Below are 23,699 nucleotides of genomic sequence, written 5' to 3' on the forward strand. Positions count from 1 at the left end.
CGCTCTACCTGCTGTAGTTCCTCCCTCCGAACGACAGCTATGCGCGTTCATGTGAATTCAGTTACATTGACAGGAGACTAACACCATGTCCGATTCCGAGGTGATTAAACATTAGTAATGATAACTACATACGTACATATTGAGCATCTACATTTTAATCACAGACATACCATGTATGTTAGCTTAAAATCATTGTAAGTGTGCTGGTAGGCCTAAGAAAAGTACCTAGCTGTAACAGCCAGGCAAGATAGCAAACTAATTGTAACAGAGCGGAGAGGTGTGTGTGTATCTCCTGCTCTGACCGCAGCTGGGAGGGGCTGCTGCGCGAGGAGCGGGCTGTCTGTCAGTGCTCCCGCTGCTCGTTGAGAAGAGGTGATACTTGCTTTGGCGAAAAAAGTCACCAATAACACCAGAAAAAAAAGCTAGATTTGTTGCTTGTCGCCGTTTTGAAAAAAAAGTCGCCAGGGGGGCTGAAAAGTCACCAAATATAGCGAAAAAAATCGCTATGAGTTGGCAACACTGAGCACAGGACGAGGGCTATACAGGGCCAGCGGACGTCCTGCTGCTAGCGGCAGGCAGCCTAGGGGCAGAGGAAGAGGACGAGGTCGCGGTCGGAGAGGTCTTGACGTGATAGGGCAAGAAGACATGGCCGGTGTACTTTTTTTCGAGCTCTCTCCGTCTCCCTTTCAGCAGTTAACTATTCAACATTCGTCTTTCCTCGTTTTTTTGCTGTCTTAGCGGTGTTAGTTGTTGGTATCCGGGGAATGGTAAATTGATGGTTTGTTTGTGAAGACATTGCTACTCACTGTCCGCCGCCGTAGTAGCCTAGTGTCAGACTGCTAGGGTTGCCAAGGTCCCACAGCCAATAAGAACGGAGAATCTGACCTCGCTCTGATTGGTCAAAATTAACATGAGCGGTGGCAATTTTGGGGGGCAGCACACAGAGGCAGGGGGGAGCAAAGTGATACAAAAATATTTTCAGACCACTTCACCTACATATAGCTGAATGACTATTATGACAGTTTTGCCAAATATTACAGTGAAAAAACTCTCAACTGCAGCTTTAACCAAAATAGCTTTTACAGTGTGAAAAAAGCCCCTCACCTGTTTCTCAGTCTGAAGCAGCACCGCACACAGCCTCACCAAGTGCAGGTAAAAGTCCGTTATTTAGCAGTTGGCACACACCCGTGATGAAGTGGTAAGAAAGTCCTCATGTCCACGGCCCGTCTGTCCCCATAATGGCGGCTAACTCGGCTAGCTCATTTACGCTCTAGTCTATCTGCAGCTAACAGTCCCAAACTCCAGACCATACTACTTGCTGTAGTTTGGTCTGGCTTTGCGAGACTAGCAGCTAACAATCCCAAACTCCCTCACTCATTTAGGATCGTTGGCGCGCTTTAAAGTTTGAGCTCATACGGACACAATACAACAGTAGCCACCGAAATAGCTTGTACAGGGGCGCTCCGGTTGCGTAGTGGATAGACCTTTACTGCACGTCATCCCCCTTATCTCTCCCTCTGTCTCCCCATTTCATCTCTATACTATCTAATAAAGCTTGAAAATGCCAACAAAATAATCTTTAAAAGGAGAGAAAGAAGTAGCTTATACAGTGTGAAAAAGAAGTCCCTTACCTGTTTCTCATGTAGCAGCACCACACACAGCCTCACCGAAATCCGGTAAAAATCCTTAATTTAGCAGTACGCACACACAACCGTGAAGTGGAAACAAGATCCTCATGTCCACGGTCTCCTCAGTAGCGAGCGACGTCTCTCCCACGATGGCGACAGCTAAGCTAACTCAGCTAGCTTACGTTGCCGTGAAAAAACGTTGGTAGTAAACACACGCTATGTCACCAGCAAACAGTCCCAAACTCACTCACGTAAACGCGTGGAAACTGACGAACATTTCAGTCAAGCGGGAAAGGAAATAAAACACGGTGAACACAGCACGGTTTCGGTCTGTAACCTCTCACACAGTTGCCTATCTGATCTGTAGCTCGATTGGCTCTACACCTTTTTATCCTCTCGCTCTTCCGTAGTGGCGCGCGTTTTCTTCTTCACGGAAAAAAAATGGACCTCCTTTCATCTTAAAATTACTTTTTACATTAATTTATTTCTAGCTTTTTTTTAACATAGAACAAACCATGAAATATATTTATGCACTTTTATTTCATTATAATTTGCCTTATAAAGATGGAGTGCTTGTTGATAAAATCACCTTGAGTCTAAATCAGTGAATATTTCCATATGATCCCCTACCTAAAAAAATATTTTTGTATTGCAAGCAATTTAACAATATTTATATTTAAAAAAAGCATATACCAGTACAAATCAACATAAGCCTAAACTAGCCAAGTGTCTGGTTTATGTTAATCTACTACATCACTGCTTGCTATCTATCTATCTATCTATCCATCCATCTATCTGTCCATCCATCCATCTATCCATTCATCCATCCATCCATACAGAAGGTGGAGTAGCCTACTGAAGTACTTTTACTGTGATATACCTACTTCAATAAATGCATTTTCAGCATGATTTATGAATTATGAAATCACCACCATTCATACAGACAGACAGACAGACAGACAGACAGACAGACAGACAGACAGTCAGACAGACAGACAGACAGACAGACAGACAGACAGACAGACAGACAGACAGACAGACAGACAGACAGACAGACAGGAGGCTGTAGTGTGAAGGTGAGCAGCTTTATTTGTGTTGAGGAATGTCATCAGTGATCCAACACAGAGGTGGTGGACAAAATAACAGAAACAGCATCTGAAGAGTGTTTAACATTTCAAAAAACACGTTTCCATTTTGTTTTAGAACAAACACTTTGAGGTTCCCACATGATTTCTATACTTTTTAGCTTGGTGTTGAAAATGACGCATCAGACCAATATTCACTCACGACAGCACAGTGAGTGATTGAGTGAGTGAAACAAATCGTTGTACAGTGTTTTACATAAATATATACATATAGTATAATATTGTACATGTAATATACACAGTGAGGAAGGTTCATGTCTGGAGAAAACAAAATGCCAGATTTATTTTTATTTTTTTTACGACCTGTGAGGGAACTTTGTTATTTGACCTTAACATGTTTTTAAAGAAATACAGAAAAAATTGCTCATGTTTGGACATTTGCAACAAAACAATCTTTTACACAGTCCACATTCAAACTGAACACAGATACTGTTGTGACAAAGATTAACAGTGTTGAGCTGCCACACCATCCTCCAACTGTAACAATAAAATAAAAAATAAAAAACTATAAATTAAACGTAAACAGTCTACGGTTAGTTTCCCTATTTTTGCTGAAAAAAATCTACATCGTATACTATTTCTGAGCTCTGTAATGAACATATTGTGTATTCAGCTTTTTTCTTACAGACGTGTAAGATGGGTTTGTACGACGTTTTTAGGGAAACGGTGTGATTTTAATACGCTGATAACAGCATAAATCTGCACAGTCTCTCCTTAAAAGGCATTGTTAGTGCTGTACTCGTTTGCACACATTATATTTCAGATAATGTGTTTAAATTGTGTATGCCACTGCCTTGAACACATTTTGTTAGTCTAAATTAAAGGAAGTTTCGATGTTGTCATGCTGTCAAGGCAGAAATAGAAGAGAGAGATTACTTATATGAATAAAAATAAGAGAAAAGAACTTGACCAATAACTTAACACAATCAAACGTGGATCTGTCCTTTAGCCATCACCTTAACAACTTAACAACTTAAGAATCAATGCATCGGCAGGTGTTTACTACTTTTATTTTAGTCTTCCATCGCTTATTTAGGCCTCTTCAGCTCCAGTTTCTTAGAGTTGCCTCCAGAAAAAATGGAATTGAAATGAACAGACTCGTTTGTTAGAACGTTTCATCAAAAAATGTTAAAAAAAAAGTGCTGTTCAGATCTGATGCATTTCTTCCGAATTTGAAAAAATAAAAAAATAGAATTGGAAAAATATAGGAGTGTAGTAGGAGTGTAATCATAAGGAACCAGGTTGTGTCCAGTTTTCTGTCAGGCCAACTTTTCTGAGTTCTCAATCGAACGTCAGAACGCCTCACAAGAGAGACCATCAGTTTTTTTTTTTAGACAATTTAAGCCTCTAAGATAAATTTGATTTTCATAGAGATATATTAATTTTTTTATCTAATGTCAAATTAGCTCACGAGAAAAGCACTTTAAGAACAAAAATACCATTCCCTTCTTTCAGAAAACAAATCTTGGCTTAAAAAATAAACATTTTAGCTGCACTTTGACACAAGTTTTTATACAATTCTCAGCGATCAATGGGGCATTATTTTAACTTAAATAATTACGCCGTGTTTTCGTTCATCATTATTATTATTAATTGTGAGTCCAATGCCCAGCTGTGTCTTTCTTTTTACATTTTTATCCATTGCCATTTTCATACGAGTCCTTTTTAAATTGTCCAATCAACACAAAACATTGTTATGTTTGAAGGAGCCAGTCAGAATAGCAGAACACATTCATCCAACCTTTCTAAATGAACAAGTGTTTTTCGACTTATATTTTGGGCAATTTTGAAATTTTCAAGTTTAGTCTCGTAGAATACAAGTATTTTTTTTTACAAATTATTTTAAAATAATTTATTTTCTTCTCCACAGTGGCCCCAATATGCCGTCCTTAGTCTGCAATTTGGTCTAGAATTTTTTTTTTTATTCCGCTGCAAAACCAATTTCTACATTTCTACACACACACTGTGTTGCTCCACTCTATTATTTTTCACTCTTAACTTTTTTTTCAGTCAAGATCAAACCTTTCAAAATTAACAGAAGTCTTCACCAACTTTTCTTCCCCATAGAATTATATTATTTTAATAGAAAAAAAACTGTGTTCCTTTTGTTTTTTTTGTTTTTTGGGGGGGGGGTGAAAAGGCAAACATAACAGCCTGAGCTTTACCAGAAACATGGACATGTGTTGACTCTTTCACACCGTTTTACACGTAATAAATAAATGATTACTAGTGTTAATAATCATACCGTGTGCAGGGGTGATTTTGGCAAAGTATGTGGGGAAAATGCAAAAGCTTTACTTCTTATAGGAGGGACTTTAAAAGGTGCTCCGAGGAACTTTCAGTTTGTGTTAATTCTTGCGCCCGCCCTTGGACAAAAGCGGTAGTGTTTTTACTACTCCAGCTGTTGTTCCTGGGTGAGCGTATACCCATGACAAAGGCATTAAGAAAAACTATATAAAAATAGCATTCTTTGCACTGATGGTCTCGTTTGCTGTTACATGTCATTCATGATCATCAGAGGAAAAATTAGACTGTTTCAGAAAAAATTTAAAAGTTCCTCGTAGCGCCTTTAAAATAGAAACGGTCAGCCATTTTAACGTTGTGCTAACAGTGGGGATGTTATGGCACTTTGTGAACCAACTGAAATACTGATCTGGTTTCACACAGTAGCAGAAACTCCTCCAACACTTCAGATAAATAAAAAAAATATTAATATCATTATTACAAAATTTGGACAAAATGTGGTAAAAAAAACAACTAAATATGACAGAAGAGGTAACAGCAGTTTTCTCAGGACTTTTCATAAAGGAATTTGACGATACTTCAAGAGACTGCTGCTCAATTTGAAACGCAGTCCATGAGAAAAAAAAATCAACATCTTATAAGTTATTTTTTACTCATAATCTCCATCTTTTTCTTCTGTCTGCTACAACGTTAGAGAGACGAGTCGCCTTCTATTCCTACATAACATCGGATTTCTGTTTTTTCTTCACACTCTTGTTAGAAACACAAACTAAATAAACATGACTGGACTGTGTAAACCAACAAATAAAAAAATAAAAAAACACTAGTTTAGGTTGAGAAAAACACTCCTTTCAGAATCCCAAGTCCAGTTGTATTTTGTGCTCAAAGATGGCTATGAGCAGCATAATGCAGAAGCCCAGTAGTATTCCTGCGTTCTGGAGCAGGAAGAATCCACAGTGGCTGAAGCCGTGTTCACCGGCGTCGTTATGCAACATCTCAGGCACCTGCAGAGAAGACAGGACACACATTAGTAAAGGAATACTTCACCCATACGGAACCGGCGTTATATCATTATAAAATCACTATTATGATATAATGAATGAGGTTTTTCTATCCTCAGTCTTCCCTTGGCCCAGCTGTCCTGTTAATCCTAACCCTACATTTTACACATGGAAAAATGTGTAAAGGGCCCAGCAGCAGACGCAGGTTCGATTCCCACCCGCGGTCGTTCTCTGCATGTCACCCCCCTCTCTGCCCCATTTCAACTCTGTCTCTTAACACTATCAATAAGGCATAACAAATGCCAAACTGACTTGAGGAAATAACAAAATGCATCAACTGCAATACAGAGCAGCAGCCACAAGGGGGCAGCCTCCCATCTGAGCTTGGCTGTGTGGTCTGTGACAGCTAAACCTCTGTCATGTTTGTTTGTTTGTATAAACATGCCATGTGCAAGTTTTACAGTGAGTGAGTGAGTGAGTGAGTGAGTGAGTGAGTGAGTGAGTGAGTGAGTGAGTGAGTGAGTGAGTGAGTGAGTGAGTGTCTATGGGTGTACATGTGTGCGTGTCCAAGTGTGAGCAAGTGTAGGTGTGACAGAAAGACACACAGAGCGAGAGAGACAGACAGAGAGAGAGAGACAGAGAGAGAGAGAGAGAGACAGAGAGAGAGAGAGAGAGAGAGAGAGACACACACACAGACAGACTGACAGAGAGAGAGAGAGTTAGAGAGAGAGACCCACCAACAGACAGACAGAGAGAGAGAGAGAGTAGAGAGAAAGAGAGAGAGCGAGAGAGAGAGAGAGAGAGTAGAGAGAGAGAGAGACACACACAGACAGACTGACAGAGAGAGAGAGAGTTAGAGAGAGAGACCCACCAACAGACAGACAGAGAGAGAGAGAGAGAGTAGAGAGAGAAAGAGAGAGAGAGAGAGAGAGAGAGAGAGAGAGACCCACAGACAGACAGAGAGAGAGAGTAGAGAGAAAGAGAGACCCACAGACAGACAGAGAGAGAGAGAGAGTAGAGAGAAAGAGAGACAAACACACACCCAGACAGAGATGAGAGGCCATCTGGTCCTGAAGGCTGAGTTGAATCACTAGACGTCCAGTCAGGACTTTAACAGATGCTGCTGACTGGACGAGACCAAAGAGTTTCACTTCTCCTCTTTCTAGAGACCGAGGGATCGACTCTGTGCTCAACTGCTTTCTGTGTGCCTCTTAAACGTATGCTTTCCGCTCGCACTGCGACTTAATATAGTGGCTTGATGTCTGGCTTTGCGAGACTAGCTTGCACAAACAGATTCTGCAATTGACTGCAATAATTGCATGTTGTGTCATAATATACGAGATTGACTGTAACATTTCTCACAGAAATGAAAATACAAGCAGCACAACTTTAAAAAAAGAAGTTGGCAAAAGTTCCCCCCAAAAGTAGGACAGTGGTTCTTTTTACCCCGTAGTCTGTCAACTCATATTTTGTTGAGTGTCATGTCATCATGAGCAAAGGTCATCATCGTCATACTGTACATAACATAGTGAATTCTACCCTGCACTTTAATACATGCCTTGCGCCTTCATACTGCTGTTAACTATTATTTTGTATTTAAATATCTTGGTCTATCACACACACACACACACCCTCACTCACACACATTCCCCCCCCCCCCCCCACACACACACACACACACATCCCCCCCCCCCCACACACACACACACACTCACCATATCCACCAGAGCCACATAGAGGAAGAGTCCGGCTGTGAGGGCAAAGATCCACTGGGAGACATTCTCTGCGTAGTGTCCGATCAGAATCCCCGTGATCAGGCCCAGATACGCCATCATGGCCGACAGCATGTTGTACAGAATCGCCTGTTTCACCGTCATACCTGCCTTCAACAGAACCGCAAAGTCCCCTGGGAAATGGAGTTTAAGAGAAAAAATGGAGAAAACAGTTTAAGATATATTTCGCCAGTGGGAATATGAAGGTGTATTGAACTCTGAGATCCTATGTAGTATAAATGTGCAAACATTTTAGAAATTGGTTCATCCTAGCCTGAGAAAAGGCAGAAAGAGTGTTTTATGGTCTCACTGTCACTGGGTTACGGCCCCCACACACATCCTACCTCTACTGCGCGTCTACAGCGCGTCTGCGTCTGACTTTTTGTCACTGACCGTGTAATCAACCTAGAGCGGGCACACATCCAACCTCAGACGCACGTCAGAGGCACGTCTGCAGCGACGCTCCCCTTTACCTCAGGAGGAGGAGCCTATTTTTTTCTGAGAGCCGCGCGTCTCTCTCGGGTCTCTCTGCTTTAACTGACAGAGAAATACTCTGCTGAGAGTCATATTGACTTCATACCGGCAGCTTTCACTGGAGTTACACCATTTCCTGGTGTGTCCCTTTCAAAATAAAACAAGCGAAAATGTGGCAAAAAAGAAAAAGGCAATGGGGCGCACGGATTACTGTCCAGACTCAATATTAGACTCAATATAAATCATATGCATCATAAATGACACGAAAGAACTTCATTTTTAATGGGAATTATCTATGAAAACTCCATGTAGAAAGACAGGGCTTTTAGAAGCAGCGCTGCAGCAGCAGCAGCAGCTGCTGAGACGTTCCATGTGTGTCCGAGAAAAGTCCGAGAGAGAGAGAGAGAGAGAGAGAGAGAGAGAGAGAGAGAGGCAGCAGTAACAGAGAGAGAGAGAGAGGCAGCAGTAACAGAGAGAGAGAGGCAGCAGTAAGGTAAGGCGACGCGCTCCAGAGGTAGACGCAGGATGTGTGCAGGAACAGGACAGCTGGGCCAAGGGAAGACTGAGGAAAGAAAAACCTAATTCATTATATTATAATAGCAATTTTATAATGATAGAACGCTGGTTCCGTTTAGGTGAAGTATTCCTTTAAAGTTAAAGCCCATAGTGCACCTGTAAACCCAAATCCACCAAATCCTTCTACCTTTGTCACTTGGGGAGTTGGTTTCATGATAGTAAAGCATCTGGAAAGAGTCTTAGGCATATTTTTTGTTGTGTACCGTCGCAGACCCGATGTTAAAATATTCCTTCCATTGCAGAGGTTGAAATCAAGTTTAAAAAAAAAGTATGATTAAATTCATCCCCCAATCTGATTTTTTTTTTCACAAGTCACAACCCTATGCCATTTTACTAATACATTCCTGAATCATTTCACACATACATATCAGGATAATAACGCCATGATAAATGATTCTACTGCTAAAACTTCCCCCGTGTGCGCACTAAACACTAAAATCAAAAGTATGACACAATTATCAAAACCTTAAACTCAAGAAGCAAACCATTGGCTCTATGTGCACCACTATAAGCACAAAGTCAGCCTCACACTTTTTGCAAAACAATACACACAGTGATTTGCAAAACACTAAACACACTTAACCCTAATCCACAGAGGTCCACAGATACGTCATGCCAATATTAGTCCTTACAACACACATCACATACTCACATTTTTAGACTGATTGCAAAACATTGTCACAGCAGGTAACCAAATGCACCAGACGCAATACATTGTCATCTGGGACAATGTGTCATTCCACCATGCTGCTCTGGGCCAGAACTGGTTTCAACACCATCCACAGTTCACAGTTCTATACCTTCCACCATACTCTCCTTATCCAGTTTTTCTCTGCATGGCGGTGGAAGGATGTGGATGAAATTCTCTGGACAGATCCAGCTAGGCGAAGAGATAATGTCTAGTATTTTCTATACTGTATTTTCTGTTTCCTTTATCAAATTTTTTAAATCACAGATAAGTATTATCTGTAATGTGTAACCTGTACTGGATACAGTATATGTGTTTTGTTGTTTGCTGGGATAACAGTGTTATGCAGACTACTGCACACATGTTTTGTTGTGATTTTCCATGTTGACTGATTTGGGTGTATGGAGAGAAATACATTTTATTTTCCTCAGTCTGTAGCATTGGTCTTGTCAAGTGTTTGGTGAACTTATTGTATATTTGCACTTTCTCTGTGTACTTTATATACATTACTCAAATCACTGAGAAGTAGAATTACTAAAAGTGTTTAAGGTTAGCAACAGCAGTGTGTAACTGGTTCAGACAGAATTAAGTCACATGAAAAGTGTGTGTTTCATATGGTGACAAAATGTGTTTTTCATAAAATAGTGTATAGTTTTGAAAAGAGTATTTCATTTTGCAAAGGGTCTGAGGTGTTTTGGTAATTGAGTGTTTGATGGGCTAATTGTGTGTAGTGTTTTGAAAAATCAGGCCATGTTTTCAAAATCGTGCTTAAGCAATCGGAAAAAAACTGTAACGTGCTGCGAGCGCCAGTAGATAAATCTGGGGCTGTGTTCCAATCCCCATACTATCTACTATTTAGTACGGTAGAAAAAAAGATTTAGGATGTCCCGATTATTGTGGACAGATTTAGTATGGTTAGAAATACCCGGATTGTACTACATGCGGCCGAGATATGAGTTGAAAACAGCATGCTATTTGGGTGATTCACGCACAATCCAGTACACACCGGAAGTGACGTCACATCGACGGAGCCTCCGTATGAAAAAAACTGGGGATGAGATGGATATAAAAGCAAGAGGCAAGATCAATGAGCCATGTTAGGACAAAATAAATATAAATAAAGTAAAGGTATCTCCCAAGTGTTTGCCTACTGCATCCAAACTAGATTATTTTTATGGTCAGATGTTGTACGTAGAATAGAAAAAAGAAATGAGTATGAGATTTGGAATGGAGGGCAGGTGTGAAATACTGAGGTGAGATCTGAACTCTTACCGAGCTCGTGAGGAAGCTCATGGCAGAAAACAGCCACTGACGTACTGAGCCCGCTGGACAGGCCCTCAGTGAAGGCAGCACCTGAGAGAACACAGACAGACAGACCATCATTTAGTAAAACAGAGAACAGTAGTATAATGACAAAATAAATCATCTTGAATCTAGTATTAGGAATATCATGCCTACGGTGAGTTTGTTAAAGGTGCTACGAGGAACTTTTAAATATTTCTGTCTTTGTATATTACAGTCTTCTCTGATGATCATAAATGACATGTAACAGCAAACGAGACCATCAGTGTAAAGGGCCTTTCCCACCGCCGCGCGGCAACCGCCCTCTCAACCGCCTCCTTGCCGGAGGACTCCACCGGTGAGCCCGGCGTTTTTAGAAGCGGCTGCTGCCTCGGCGGCCATGACAGCGAGATGCTTCGGTGATCGTATCGTTGATATAGCCCGACCAGAAGTCCACCACACTTATTTCTCTCTTTCTCTCTCGTATAACGATGTCATAGTCTCTCTCTCTCTCTCTCTCTCTCTCTCTCTCTCGTATAACGATGTCATAGTCTCTCTATATGAGCTTTTATGAAGAATAAAAGTACAGAGAAAATACAGTTACGTCTAAAAAATATTTCCCTAGAAAATCGTCTTCAATCACTGGTTCCACATGTTTGTGTTCAACGTCGAATATATATCCAATCTTTTTTAAATGACAGACACTTTAACATTGACTTAAAACATGGTAGATCCGTGTTGTTTATGTCTGTACTCCGTTTGCAACGATGCCTTGTACTCCCGCCTTGCCGCCGGGCGGCTGCCGCTGGAAGTTTCAACACGGGGAAAGCTAAGCGGTTGGGGAAAATCTGCGCTCGTTCACGTGGGCGGCAACCACTTCCTGGCCCAACCGCCGCGGCTGAACCGCCTCCCCTCAGCCGCCTTCCCTCAGCCGCCCTTCCCTCATTGAAATGAATGGAGGCGGCGGCGTTGCCGCGCGGCGGTGGAAAAGGGCCTTAAGGAATACTATTTTTATATAGTTTTTCTTTATGTCTTTGTCATGGGTATACGCTCACCCAGGAACAACAGCTGGCGTGGTAAAACACTACCGCTTTTGTCCAAAGGGGGCGCTAGAATTAACACAAACTTAAAGTTCCTCGAAGGACCTTTAACAATCTTATCTTTTGCAGTATTGCATTTAGTTAAAGCACAAGGTTGATAGATTAACATGCAAACGGATGCTGCTGTAACGTCACATTTGCACCATAGAGAGATTTTTTTTTTTTTAAACTTAATTTTATATTTGCTCAAACTAATGCAGGTCAAGAATAGAGTCTCAGTCCTCTTCACAGCAGACCCGGGTTAGAATCCAGCCCGGGTCGTTCTCTGCATGTCATTCCCCTCTCTGTCTGTCTGTCTGTCTGTCTGTCTGTCTGTCTGTCTGTCTGTCTGTCTGTCTGTCCTCTTCACAGCAGACCCGGGTTAGAATCCAGCCCGGGTCGTTCTCTGCATGTCATTCCCCTCTCTGACACATTTCATCTCTGTCTCTACACAACTATCAAATAAAGCTTCAAAAACACACGAAAAAAAAAAAAAATAATAATTATGTATACAGTTCTTTATATTCTCTTTAACCCCCCATAGAGGCTCAGTCCTCTTCACAGCAGACAAAATCTACACAAAAATCTGTATATCCTTTCTTTTAACCTACCTATAGCCAGCCCATCTCCATCTATATATCTTTATATTCTTTTTCTGCATGTCATTCCTCTCTCTGACCCATTTCATCTCTGTCTCTCCAAACTGTCTAATAAAGCTTGAAAAACACACAAAAAAAATCTCCATTTAACCCACCTATAGCCAGGCCGTCACTGAAGTTGTGCAGTCCGTCCCCCATGATGACCATCCATGCGAGGGCGGCGACCCCGGCCTGCTGGAAGTGGGTCTCGGAGTAGGAGTGTGAGTGGGAGTGGGGGTGGTGGTTCTGGGAGTGGTGGTGGTGCAGGATGTGGTGGTAGTCATGGTGGTGATGGTGCCCGCTGTCCGCCTGCCCCACCGTGTCATGGAAGTGAGAGTGACACTTGTTCTCACACTCCTGGTCTGTGTAGGCCTCAGCAGCAGCCGGGGAGGAGACCACGGACACCTGGATGGGGGAATACAATAAGGGCACAAACATTGAACTTGTAATATAACTTTATTTAAACAGGGACAGTGATAAAAAGAAACATTAACTTTAGAAAAAAAAAGTAAAAAAAAAAAAAATGTATTGAACATTTAAAAGCGAACAATTATAATACAATACAATTTCTCGTAGAGGAAATACATTCAGATACACAATTTGCAAGTAAACACAACATACACAAAAGGAACATTAACCTTGTTTAGAGCAAGGAGAGAGACAGACAGACAGACAGACAGACAGACAGACAGACAGACAGACAGACAGACCTGTGGAGCTAGCATGACCTGTTGCTCCTCGTCCACTAAGCTGCCGCCGTGAACGCTGCCCGAACCGTCTCCACCAAATATCCCGTTAGTCTCCACATCTGCGGAAAGACATTAACACTGTTAGAATCACAGTTATTTATCTATCAATCCATCTATCCATATATCCATCTATCTATCCATCCATCCATCCATCTATCTATCCATCCATCCATCCATCCCCCTATCCATCCATCTATCCATCCATCCATCTATCTATCCATCCATCCATCTATCCATCCATCCATCTATCCATCCATCCATCCATCCATCCCCCTATCCATCCATATATCCATCCATCCATCCATATATCCATCCATCCATCCACCCATCTATCCATCCATCCATCCATCCATCCATCCATCCATCCATCCACCAATCTATCCATTCATCCATCCATCTATCCATCCATCCATCTATCCATTCATCCATCCATCCATCCATCCATCCATCTATCCATTCATCCATCCCTCCCTCCCTCCCTCCCTCCACCCATCCATCCATCCATCCATCCGTCCATCCGTCTCACCTTCCGTTGGCTTCAGGTCGTTCTCCTCCAGTGCCGGTAGTTTCTCTAGATCTCCATTTTCGTTCTTGTCCCATTTCTTCTGGACCTGTTTGGAGGTTACAACAATTACAACCAAAATATGCTCTCAACAATGCACCACAAGCCCCCAGAAAGTAATTTTTTAAACCTGCAGTGTGTAGAATTTTGGGTTTTATTTCCTAGCAGATTTTGTAGAAAGTAATTATAATATCCATAAGTACCTTTAATTTAGTGCATAATAGCTGAAACATTTTTTTTGAATTATTATTTTTTCCCTTAGAAAGGGTCTCATATATGTCCATATTTCTGCATATTTTGGACCACGGCCTAGTGCCGGCATCTTGAAAGTGTCATAGTTGGAATGTCATCAGGTGCATTGTTTAAAATTTAGAATTGTTCTTGTCCTTGAAGGCCACTGTAGCTTCTGTTATTATTCTAAAGGGGTGGGGTTACCCAGGGAGCGTTGCATTCTAGAACTTTGTAGAACTTTCTTGATGATGTCATATTACACACTGCACCTTTAACTAATATTTGTCTGCACTGTGTATTCTCATATTAATATTAATTTAAATTAACTGTGACAATCAAAGACTGGGAAACAAGTGGTATACAATATCATTTTCAACACTCGATGTCTGTTTAATTGACCAGAAACATTGAAATCAGCATTAACTTCTATGGAGGAGAGTAGATGTGTCAAAATACCACGTATCACCTGATAGGTGTATCATATGCACACAGAATAGACATTGGTGTGTGTATTGCACGCATTTAAAACAAGACAATGATAATGATTTTTTGGGGCGTCTAATATTTCTTAAAGGTGAAGTAAGCGGTTTATTTATGTTAATATTAGTGTTAAATCGCTCTTTATTCATACAGTGATCACTTACATAATGTGCGCGTTTCATAAAGCCGATCTCTCGGCAAATAAACTTATTGGAGGATCCCGAAATTTTTATCCAATCACAAGAGAGAACGCTACAAACCGACACCCGTCTCACTCATGGTCTCACTGCCGGTGCACGACAGAGCGACAGATGGGTGAATGTTTATGCGCCTACAATGGCAGGTAAAAATCCTTCCCAATGTCTGTTTTGATGGTTTTTAACATGTTTTATCACACTTATGGATCTGAGATGATGCTAGATAACTCGCTGTTTGAAGACCGCAGTGCATTAATGTGGTGACGTAGGGACGAGCGAGGGGACTGCTAACTGCAGTAACTGACAGGAAGTTAGCTAAAAGAACCATTCCGCTTACAGCACCTTTAAATTCCCCCGCCCACACACACACACACACACACAAAAACACGTGTTACACAATATCATTTTCAACACTCTGAGTCAATAACCTGAAGGTGTATTCTAACCTTCTGCTTCTTGTCCTTGTACATCTTTCCCAGCATGAGGAAGTGTTCTATGAGGAACATGAGGTAGACTCCACTCAGAGCCGTCAGACCCTTAATAATGGTGATTAATCTACAGCTACCCTGTGATTAATCTGATTAAAAAATGTAATCGTTTGCCTTTAGTTTAAACAATATCTTTAGAAAGTTAAGTTAAGTAGAGTTAAGTAAAGTTTGCCAAGTTAGTTTTTTATTTTATTTTGTATGTTGTTTGTGTGTTCACTTTTACAGTTGTATGTTTGCGTTCTTAAAAAAAAAAAAAAAAAAAAAAAAAAAAAACGTATTTTCTTAAAAAAAAATGAATTGTTTGACAGCCCTATTTCAAACAGTATTTAATAATCTGAACACGTACTCTAACCTTCTGCTTCTTGTCCTTGTACATCTTTCCCAGAGTGAGGAAATGTTCTATGAGGAACATGAGGTAGACTCCACTCAGAGCCGTCAGACCTTTCCACACCCCGTCCAGGTTCTCCTCCGGTTCCTCGTGAACGTGAGGAGACGAGAAGTTCACTCCAGGGTCTCCATGGTGGTGTCCTCCCTGAGACTGTATCAAAGACAGACAGACAGACAGACAGACAGGCAGACAGACAGGGACAAAGAAACACAGGCACACACACAGGGGCTGAAAGTTAAAATTATTCTCGGACTTAATATCATTGTTTGAGCTATTTCAGTAGCAAGAGAGAGAAAGGAGTCGAGGCAGCAAATTCCTATTGTTGCACATTTGTTTGTCTGCTGCTACATTGTAAACTAAACCGTCAGAAACCCAAAAGCCTGTCTGGACAATGGACTCTTCTCCCCTCACACTGACCTAAGATTAAAAGTGATTTTGACAACAAGCGTTCTCCAAAATCGCTGTCTCCACCTCTAAAGTAAGCCTAGGATTTTGTCTGATACCCTTTTACAGAGCCTAGGCTGTGTATATAAACACCGTTAACAGACCGTGTGTGTGTGACTTACGTGTGGTATGAGGTGCAGGAAGGCGTCTCCGCTCAGCGTGCCGACTGCGAGCGCGACCAGGAAACTGAGCAGGAACTTAAAGAAGACGCGGTTCATCAGGGGAATGAGGACCACGCCCGCCAGAGAGAGGAGACTGATGATGGTGATCGAGATGAAACCTCCAACCCAGGCTGAGAGGGGGGTGGGGGGGAGAGAGAGAGGAAGGGACAGACAGGGAGGCAGACAGACAGACAAGCAGACACAGGGATGGAAGGAGGGAGGGAGAGGGGGAGGGAGGGAGGGGGGAGAGAGGGAGGGAGAGAGACAGAGAGGGGGAGGGAGGGGAGACAGAGAGACAGGGAGGGAGGGACGGAGAGGGAGAGAGAGAGAGGGAGGGATGAAGGGGGAGAGGGGGCGGAATGGAGAGAGAGAGAGGGAGAGAGAGAGGGAGGGAGGGAGGAAGGGGGAGAGAAAGAGAGAGAGAGGGAGGGAGACGGAGAGAGGGAGACAGACAGACAGGGAGGAAGGGAAGGAGGGAGGGAGGGAGGAAGGGGAGAGAGAGAGAGGGAGACAGACAGACAGACAGACAGAGGGAGAGAGAGAAAGAGGGACAACAAAAAGTATTAATAACGATTCATCTCATCTATAGGCGCCTATGTTTAAAACATTTTAAAGATATTTTCTACCTATCATGATGCTTTTGGGACCGTCTCCATCACTGTGGTCGTGATCCGAGCTGTTGTGGTCGCCGTGGCGATGTTGACTGTGTTTATGGGCTGGAAATGAAAAGAAAAAATATACAAATTGATCTAGTTTTGAACATGTTATGTGGAAAAAACATCAGAGGAATATGGAAGTTCCGAGTCACATCTAAACACTACAGGCCCTGTTTACAGGACCTAGGCTGTGTATTGCCACTGGATTTTTCAGCACGCACACGCACACACACACACTCACGCACACGCACGCACGCACGCACGCACACACAGGCACAGCACTTGTTGGAAACGCACCTAATAAGTTTTTTTTTCTTCCCTTTTTCTGCGCACCTTCGAAAGATTGGCTTCACATTTAGAACTAATAAAGTGGTTCCTTAGTTTGTTTCTTATTGTGCTATCTGAAGCCTCAAACTAAATAATTCTAAAATTTCATAACGTTATAGATATTATTTTTTTTTTAAATAATAAGGCAACAGAAAATGTATACAAACTAGAGAAAAATAGTTATGTGTGAAGTACTGATTTTAAACTGCACCATGGGCCTCTTACCGTGGCCTGCTTTGTGATGGACACAGGCTCCTGCATCTATCTGTCTGAGCAGAGCGGGGCAGAGGAAACTGAAGTCAGACACACTCACTCCCTCCGTGTTCATCCCGTGAGACGAGAGGAAGCTAGACGCACTCAGGCACTGGGGGGGGGGAGAAAACAACATTCACCAGGAAATATAAATGAATGTCTCTTACATTGAAGAAGCCCAAATGAGTTGACACAAAGTCTATTAAGCCTATTATCAGCTCTCAATATGGCAGCGTTTACAAACTGGTGCCCCCCCCCCCCCCAAAATCCCCAAGAAATGTTTCAGTTGTTGACTCTACTGCTAAGAAAAAAAAACCTGGACATACAGCAGAAGGTTTAAAATCCATGTGCCATCACTGAAGGCTTTACCTCATGTAGATGGCGATGCACCGACAGTGTTGTTGTTGTAATTACTCAGAATTCCACATGGGGGGCGACAGAAGTTACACACTATAGCTTTAACAGGCTACTTGATTAATTTCTTTATTTAACCGGCATATTTTCAAGCAGATTCTTTGTTGATTTGTTTATTCGTTGGACAACTACACGTGATACTAGTCAGAAAGCGGTATATGCAAATTAAACAAAATATGCAAAAAAATATTAAAAAAAATATGCGAAATAAACGGAATATGCAAATTAGCTTTAAGAACTGCCGGTACCTCTAAAGTGTCTGAGCTTTGGTTGCCGGGCAGCTCGTGGTCGTGGTGATGGTCGTTACTATGGTCGTGATCGTTGTCATGGTGATGTGTCTGGTGCTCGGTGACCAGTCGTGCAGCGGACGCTCCTGTTGCTAGGGCTGGGGGGGAAAATAATAATAATTAAAAAATTATATTTCATTCAATTTTTAATTTTTTTTTGTATGTGTACTTTGTATTTTGCTGCTGCCGGTAATGCTTACTTGCTTTAAAGGGGTGCTATTATACTATTTTACAGTCTAACATTGGTACTGCAGTTTAGCCTCTCAGCAAAAACGCTCTGTCCCTCTATACTCTGTTTGACCTGGCCAATCAGAGAAGGCATAGCAACAGGCACGCCCCCTAGTTTCACGTTACACTGAGCGGACTGCAGTGTGAGCGCGGGCAGATTTGAACAGGCGGGGAGGGGGGGACAGGGAGATGTCTGAGCGTGTAGCAGCATGACCATACATGGAAAATCCGCTTTATCTACGTAGATAAAACCCGGAAACTAGACAGCAGGCTCCCGCGAACTGCATCAGAGTGTTGAGGCTGTGCACAGCCACCTGCAGCCACCCCAGACAGTAAGCAGGGAATACATCTAAAATGCATGTACGTCATTATCTGACACTTTGGTGTCATGTAGCATGACTGTATAACATTATAATAGCATTTATAGGTCAGAAAAGAAGAAAAAGCTAAATAGGTCCTCTTTAAAAACACATGCATTACAAGCTTCACATTAAAATAGACTTAAATGAAGATAGATAAGACATGGACTTATGTACTCAAAAAAATAAAAAAAAAACATTTATTTTTTAATTGTATTAATTAATGTTTGTACCTGCTGCACTGGGTTTTTCCACGGCGCCATTTTGTCCCTTTTGAGCTTCGGCGGCGGCGTGGACGTGTTTGGGCTGATGTGAGCTGTTGTTGTCGTCATGGGGATGATGATCGTGATGCTGATGATGATGATGATGGTGGTTGCCGTGGCTCCCGTGGTGATGGTTGTCATGGTTTTCTGCTTTGTTGTTGTGATGTTGTGTCAGGACAGTTCTCAATCCAACGTTGTGTAACAGCCGCTTCAACCCAGCCAGAGAAATGGTCCCGTTCTCCCCATATCTGTTTAAACATTTAAAAACACAGAAGAAGACAAGAGAGTTATACTTTTTTTTTTAATACTTTATTTATAGAAAACATACAAACACACAAAAAAAGGAACACAAAAACAAAAGACAAAATAAAATAAACAACCAAGTCTACTTTACAGGTTTCTAAGGACATTGTTTAAACTGCACGCAAATGTTAAGCAGAGAATAAAGTCAACAAGGTGTCAATGAATTGAGTTTTTGAGACCAACTATACTATAATCTTAGGTCTGTACTAAAACTTCTTCCGACTTTCAATTCGTATTGAAGTTCTCGTTCCAATATGTATGAGCTGCCAGCTAAAAGCAACGACCCTCCACTGCTATTTATGTACAAACTATCAATATTTCACTAGAACAACACACATGGTTACTTATTTATGGCATGCACTGCACCTTTAAGGCCTTCAAAATAAGATAAAATAATATAATAAAACTGCTTTAAACAAGCACTAAAGGTTTAAAAAGACATTTTGACCCTGAAACCGACAGACACACAGACAGACAGACAGACAGACAGACAGATAGACAGACAGACAGACAGACAGACAGACAGACAGACAGACAGACAGACAGACAGACAGACAGACAGACAGACAGACAGACAGACAGACAGACAGACAGACAGACAGACATTTATTTTTCGCTGTTCTTGTGATGACTGTATTGATGAAAAACTAACTTAGCAGAATAGAGTTACACAGGAGGCTATGCATTTACTACATGTGCATTTATTTACTGAATACTGTTTAATTGCCTTGATTTTAATTGTCTGTGTGTGTGCATGAGTGTGTGTGTGTGTGAGTGTGTGTGCATGAGTGTGTGTGAGTGAGTGAGTGAGTGTGTGTGTGTGTGTGTGTGTGTGTGTGTGTGTGTGTGTGTGTGTGTGTGTGTGTGTGTGTGTGTGTGTGTGTGTGTGTGTGTGTGTGTGTGTGTGAGTGAGTGAGTGAGTGAGTGAGTGAGTGACCGTGTGTATATGAGTATCTGTGTGTGTATGAGTGTTTGTGTGTGTGTGAGCGAGTGAGTGTGTGTGTGTGTATGTGTGTGCGTATATGTGTGTTGCATGTGTCTGTCTGTCTGTCTCTCTGTCTGTCTGTCTGTCTGTCTGTCTGTCTGTCTGTCTCTCTCTCTGTCTGTGTGTCTGTCTGTCTGTCTGTCTGTGTGTCTGTTGAACCTCACCTGTTGAACAGAGCCTCCAGGTGTTGTCTCCTGCTCTGCTCTGCTGTGTGTGTGTCGATCACAGCGGACAGTGAACGCACCGCGGGGTTTAACCCGGTGGGTGAGGGGGGGCTGCAGTCAGGCCCTGTCGCCCCACACACACCTGACAGAGCCAGGGAGAGCAGGAGACACATCACAGCCACACACACGCCTCTCCGCTCCACAGCCATGCTCTCTGCAAGGGAGAAAACACAAGGAAATAAGATTTAAGATATTTTTTTTTGGCATTTTCAAGCTTTATTAGATAGTATAGAGACAGAGGCAGACAGACACACACACACACACACACACACACACACACACACACACACACACACACACACACACACACACACACACACACACACACACACACACACACACACACACACACACACACACACACACACACACACACACACACACACACACACACACACACACATTTATTTTTCAGACACACACTCCTCTCCTCTCCACAGCCATGCTCTCTACAAGGGAGAAAACAAGTTGCTTTTTCTTTCTTCTTAACATTCTTTTTTTGGCATTTTCAAGCTTTATTAGACAGTACAGAGTTGAAATGGGGAGACAGAGACAGAGAGAGAGAGAGAGAGAGAGAGAGGGAGAGGGGGGATGACCTGCAGTAATAAAGGTCCACAGGTCGGATTTGAACCCGCGACCACTGCAACGAAGGCCTGAGCCAATATGGTACACGCTCTATCCACTCCTACGCCACCGGAGCGCCCAAATGAGGATTTTTTTTATATTTCTGAAACAGTTGAATTTAAATTTTTCCTCTGATGGTCATACGTTACATGTAACTAACAGCAAACCAGACCATCAGTGTAAAAGAATGCTGTTTTTATGTAGCTTTTCTTAATGCCTTTGTCATGGGTATACGCTCACCCAGTTCAGCATTTGTACAAGTTAAATATTCATGCAATAACACAATATTGGAAACTAAATGTTTATAGAACAGTAAAATGAATCTATTTTTAGTCCAAAGAAACGTATAAAAAGGCTCATTATGCCAAAAAAAGATTTTCAGTCATGCAAATAAACAAACAGCTTAACTTAAGTGGCAAAAACTCAATTCAAGTCCTGGTGTAAATAATCGAGTAGGCTCTATATGAGGAGGACTAACACACAGCTTTTTCGCGGAACAGACATTTTTACTTTTAGGATTAATTAGGCGATTACTACCAATAATACAGTTGTATAATCCAACGTAGCTTCACAATAGTGACATATGTTGTTTGGACGTTGAGCCGACTCGCCATATGTTGTTGTGTTCCTCCACTGATAAGACAAAATATAAAAACTTGAGGTTTTTCTGAATCAACTCTGGTTCGCGATGTATTCAAATTAAGCCAAATTAACACAGAGCTAACATAAAATACATTATGGTTACGATAAGGAATAACTGGCCGACACTCAATGAGCTTTCTAACGGATCGGAAATGTGTAGTGTAGTAGGCTATACTTACTGGGAAGTTTTCTGCTATTTCTTAAAACAGTTTTTAACAAATACAGCTTAAAAAAATGTACAAATGTTGTTTGAATCTGAGCCGAATTATAGTCGAAGCTGATACACACATATTCCACATAAATTGAGACGGTCTTCCTCTTTCTAATTGGACAATATATTGATTTTTGTTTTTTTTCTGAATGAAGTCTGGTGCGACAGTTCAACCAAGCGAAGCCACATTTCTATATAAAAAGCGTGCTATCCACTCCCTACAACACACACACAGCTCACCTTTTAGTGGCGAAAGCGATGTAAAGGCATTAAGTTAAATATGCAGCAGTTATGCCCCTCACCTGCGTCGCTTGTACCAGTAAGATCAGTCGTGTGTTAGTCGCGATATTGTGGTTACATTTCTCGCTGAAGATGCAGACAGACAGATAGAGAGAGATGTTGTCGGCGCATGCGTAAACCTCATGCGGCCTTTAGAGTCAAGCCGGTGAAATCAAGCCATATATACAATCCTAAAAATCCCTTTTCTTACTGTTTAAAATGAAAAAAGGCATAAACACACTCTCTCACACACACACACACTCACTCACACACTCCAGAGGTAAACAGTACCACGTTGGATCTATGCGCTCTGCCCTAGCCGAAGTGCCGTGCGCACAAAGGCTGGCAACCCGGAAACTAAAACACAGGCTCACAGGCTCACAGGCACACTACACGCTTTAGCTGCTTAGGTCCAAAGGATTTAACCAGCTAAAGAGAAATGTCTCTCTCTGTGGGAGTAACTTACTGTTTCATGTAGGCTAATGCTGTGTCCTTTCTCGATCTCAGTCCAGATCCTAATGCGTGTACGCCCCAATGTGTCGCTCAGTCTCTAGATGTAGTGTGTGTGTGTGTGTGTGTGTGTGTGTGTGTGTGTGCGCGTGTGCGTGTATGTGTGTGTGTGTGCTGCCTTCAGGGGCTGCAGGAAATCTGAAATGTACAGCCCATTCAGTGACGGACTCAAGACACTAGAGGGCGTGGGGGAAAAAAAGTCGAGATGTCGAGATGTACTTTAGAAGTTGAAAGTTTAGGTTATAAGCTCCATTTTACTGGTGATAAGTTCCTGCATTTAAAAAATATATTTTAGACAATTTTTTCGTGTTTGTAGATTATAAATTATTTTATATTAGGCTACTGTTAAAAACCTAAAAAATCAATATATCCATTAAAGGTGCAGTGTGTAACATGACATCATCAAGAAAGTTCTACAAAGTTCTAGAATGCAACACTCCCTGGGTAACCCCAACCCTTTAGAATAATAACAGAAGCTACAGTGGCCTTCAAGGACAAGAACAATTCTAAATTTTAAACAATGCACCTGATGACATTCCAACTATGACACTTTCAAGATGGCGGCACTAGGCCTTGGTCCAAAATATGCAGAAATATGGACATATATGAGACCCTTTCTAAGGGAAAAAAATAATTCAAAAAAATTTTTTCAGCTATTATGCACTAAATTAAATGTATTTATGGATATTATAATTACTTTCTACAAAATCTGCTAGGAAATAAAACCCCAAATAAAACACACACATTTTATTTTATTTTATTTTATTTTATTTTATTTTATTTTATTTTATTTTATTTTATTTTATTTTATTTTATTTTATTTTATTTTATTTTATTTTATTTTATTTTATTTTATTTTATTTTTTTATCCTCGAAAGATCAATTGAGGGGTGTGACCCTCATTTACAA

The 23,699-nt window shown here is 41.5% G+C and overlaps 1 protein-coding gene across 3 annotated transcripts; it reads right to left on the reverse strand.

The window, feature by feature from the left end:
- Positions 1-2,714: 2,714 nt before the first annotated feature.
- slc39a6 (solute carrier family 39 member 6) lies at positions 2,715-22,860 on the reverse strand. 3 transcript variants are annotated; one of them, XM_080033539.1, is made up of 14 exons: positions 22,747-22,860; positions 20,465-20,678; positions 18,983-19,260; positions 18,124-18,260; positions 17,435-17,573; positions 16,853-16,942; positions 16,188-16,357; positions 15,586-15,771; positions 13,802-13,886; positions 13,237-13,334; positions 12,643-12,931; positions 10,801-10,881; positions 7,734-7,924; positions 2,715-6,021 (listed from the first exon to the last, which is right to left on the reverse strand). In XM_080033539.1, exons 2-14 carry the CDS (start codon positions 20,671-20,673, stop codon positions 5,869-5,871), a joined length of 2,106 nt encoding a protein of 701 aa, XP_079889665.1. In that variant the 5' UTR covers positions 20,674-20,678; positions 22,747-22,860; the 3' UTR covers positions 2,715-5,868. The 3 variants fall into 3 exon arrangements, with proteins under 3 accessions (XP_079889665.1, XP_079889663.1, XP_079889664.1); XM_080033537.1 differs by having other exon boundaries at positions 15,580-15,771; XM_080033538.1 differs by lacking the exon at positions 22,747-22,860 and adding an exon at positions 22,304-22,400 and having other exon boundaries at positions 15,580-15,771.
- Between the last annotated feature and the right edge of the window lie 839 nt (positions 22,861-23,699).

This window comes from Ammodytes marinus, assembly GCF_949987685.1.
Source record: "Ammodytes marinus genome assembly, chromosome: 9".
NCBI classification, from domain to species: Eukaryota; Metazoa; Chordata; class Actinopteri; order Uranoscopiformes; family Ammodytidae; genus Ammodytes; species Ammodytes marinus.